Genomic DNA, 3,033 nt, shown 5'->3' on the forward strand with positions numbered 1-3,033 from the left:
AATTGCTGGTCAGATTGCCCCTTAAAAACGGTTGACCAAGAGTGTGCGCACAAGAAATCTGCGACTAATAAATCTATGCTAAATTTTCACTCGTTTGATTTGCACTTAAGATCCGAAACTCAATACCTCCATACTTTTACCTATTGAAGTACTCGGCTAAATATGATCGGGTAACTATGATGTTCAAATAATGCAGAAATGATCACTCATTTGTCCGCTGGGCGGGATAATTTGATTGCAAAAGCTTCCTCACCGATCGAGGAATAACTTTGGTGCGTTTTTAGAGCGCTTGAGAATGGATCGTTGGTTGTGCACAACCACGTTAAAAGAACCGCTTTCAAAATAATAAAGTTTATACGAAAAGAAGCAATACCCAAAGAACGTGCCGTACAAATTACCAAGAACTAGTGCATCAGCTGTCCCCTTTTTTATTGGTTTTTGTCAAAGCGATAGAAAACTGACTACAAAAAAATTCCTATTCTTTGTACCTGTCCCTATTAGTTAAGAGTGGGGTTGGATTAAACAGCACAAACCTTTTTCCGTATTTCCTGTTGTTACACACACTGATGGCACATTGCTGTCATAGCCGAAAATATAATGCGAAGTAATAAGTTTCTTAGCTGGATAATCATTAGACCTCCTCGTTCTCTTACAGTGGCTACATTATGTTCGATTACGGAATCTTCCAAAGTCGTCGTACTCACAAGGGAAAATATTACTTCATTCCGCCATCGGAATCCACTATTTATGCTCCTTTTTTCAGTAGATTGGTAAGCGTTTGTGTAATATTCATTGATTCAAACTAGTTCAGTGACATGACTAAAGTAAGGATTATTCTAAAATCCACACTGATCGGTAAAAATTCATTTAACTATCTGCTTTCCAAGCACCATGCTTCTTAAGCTTTAAAGCACGTAGAATCTTGGTGTTGGACCGATGAATGGAGATTTTCTGTCATGGTAAGGTCACAAAGTGTAAATTCACTCAAGCTACCAAAGTCAAGTGCGCATCATCATCACCGTCAGCAGCAGCATAGACATCATCGACAGCACATCAAATTTCAACACTGGTGCCTTGCTACCACAAGTGCTTACTCATGTTACAGCGATTTTATTCTGAAGAAAGGAGCTTCGGCTGCGATAGTGCTCCATCAAGCTAGAATAGTTTCCAATTTATCACTCACTGGACTTTACTATGTTGGTATATATACAGCGTACACAAAGGTATCAGTAAGTTTATCAACACTTGGAGCAGTCCCTCAAACCCAGCAGCCTACATGATAATTTCAAACAGATCGCACGTTCTTAGACTTCAATCTGTTTGCATTAGTCAGAAGTTTAAGGTAAACATGATCGCAGAAAACCAGCATGATAGCATCGGTGAATAATGGCCAGTTATGTACGATGTTTGAGTTATGTTCTGTGATATAGCAAGTAGGTGTCTAAAACAGTAACTGCTGTGTACATAATCCAGATTATATCCAGTATATCAATCAAAAATTCAGTAAATGCAAGCAGTCTGCTGTCTTTACTTGCAAGAATATTTTGGACGGCTATTCTCATTCACACAGATTATGTCTTTGCGTGATACTTTGCAGTTTACCGGGGTGGTTCTCCGTTCGACAAGTGGCAATTCATAAAACTCTACTTACAATGTGGAAGTCCCCAGAACATCCTGCGTTCTACCTTGTGTATCAGAGCAATAGCAGTTAGGCTGGTAAATTTCATCAGAGACAATTAGTCATACATGGGGTTTCAGCCTGCAACCGGAGTGTGTGAGGCTCGATGGGGACTTGATGACCTCGATTGGCTATGCTAATCTGTCAGGGCTTGGCGTACATTTAGTCAACTTCAAAAGTTGATCACAAGAATATTAGTCAGCCAACTCTTTTATGTCATATTTTTCGAAGCTGTTGAAAGATTTGTGTGAAAACTCATCGGATGTCTCACCACACGAGTTCATGGGTCCGAATCAGCCAACTAGAATTTTCACCAGAACAAATTCACGCAAAACAAGAACGACAACAAAATTACGGAAGCATTATTATGCACAGTCAAAACCACAGAATACTGGCTTTTGCTGAAGTGTCAACGATCAAGTCGAAGTAAGCAATGGCAGATGGACAACAACTGCTGACTCGAAGTATCTGTATACTGTTATCATTATCATCATCACCATCATCATCATCATCATCATCATCATCATCATCATCATCATCATCATCATCGACAGCATGACATCTGGGTTCAGCACCGGTGGTTCGCTGCAGTGCTATTTTCCTAAATGTACTTTAAATAGTTGTCTGATGAAAGCACTAAAACGTCTAAAATCTTTCTGTATTTTCTCGATATCCTTTCCTAACGAATCTGGACATGCTGCTTCCACTAGTTTATTACATAAGGCGCGGTAGAAATTTGACACTAGATATGGGTGAAAAACTGTTTTTTAACGCTAATTCTCGTAAATTTTGTCTTGAAAGTGCAACGCTGTTTCAGCCATATGCAACTTCAAGTCATTTTTAACTGCAGGCTAACCAATTTACATGTTTATTCATTGTATTGTTAAGGAACTAGGATTGCATACAAACCTTACTCAGAACAGTTAGTACAGCTCCAGCCGATCAGCGGCGCCAGGCCCTGTCAACGTTGCTCAGTCAGTGGGGTTTCGGCACAAATTGATTGTTTTATTTAGAGGACAAAATGTGTTAGTCTACCCCCACCTTCGATTCATTTATGATGAAAACGTTTTCACTGGCAAGCCAACACCAAACTATCAATCTTTTATCTAACGCAGGTGTACGCATTGCATCGATATGTGGCCGGAGTACGAACTGGCCGCAGAAGAATTGGTCAAACATAGTCCCCCGATACCACTGGCTAAAGTGAATGGGATGACAGAGGAAAGTTTGGTGAAAGATTTCAATGTCAACTCTTATCCCTCCATATTCATCATGTCCAGGGAAATTGTCCATACATACAAAGGTCTATATCGTGCCAAAGGTAAGTTTATTATTTAACACCCAGCAAACATGGT

At 39.8% G+C, this 3,033-nt stretch overlaps 1 protein-coding gene across 1 annotated transcript in view; it reads left to right on the forward strand.

Annotated features, from left to right (window-relative positions):
* T265_15396 (hypothetical protein) overlaps window positions 1–2,999 on the forward strand; it is a gene marked incomplete at both ends in the record, with an annotated part of 6,435 nt that extends 3,436 nt beyond the window's left edge. The window contains 2 exons of the mRNA XM_009177908.1: window positions 656–770; window positions 2,794–2,999. Coding sequence (XP_009176172.1) covers window positions 656–770; window positions 2,794–2,998 — 320 coding nt within the window. The remainder of the gene's footprint in view (window positions 1–655; window positions 771–2,793) is intronic.
* Between the last annotated feature and the right edge of the window lie 34 nt (window positions 3,000–3,033).

Source organism: Opisthorchis viverrini, assembly GCF_000715545.1.
Source record: "Opisthorchis viverrini unplaced genomic scaffold opera_v5_484, whole genome shotgun sequence".
NCBI lineage: Eukaryota > Metazoa > Platyhelminthes > Trematoda > Opisthorchiida > Opisthorchiidae > Opisthorchis > Opisthorchis viverrini.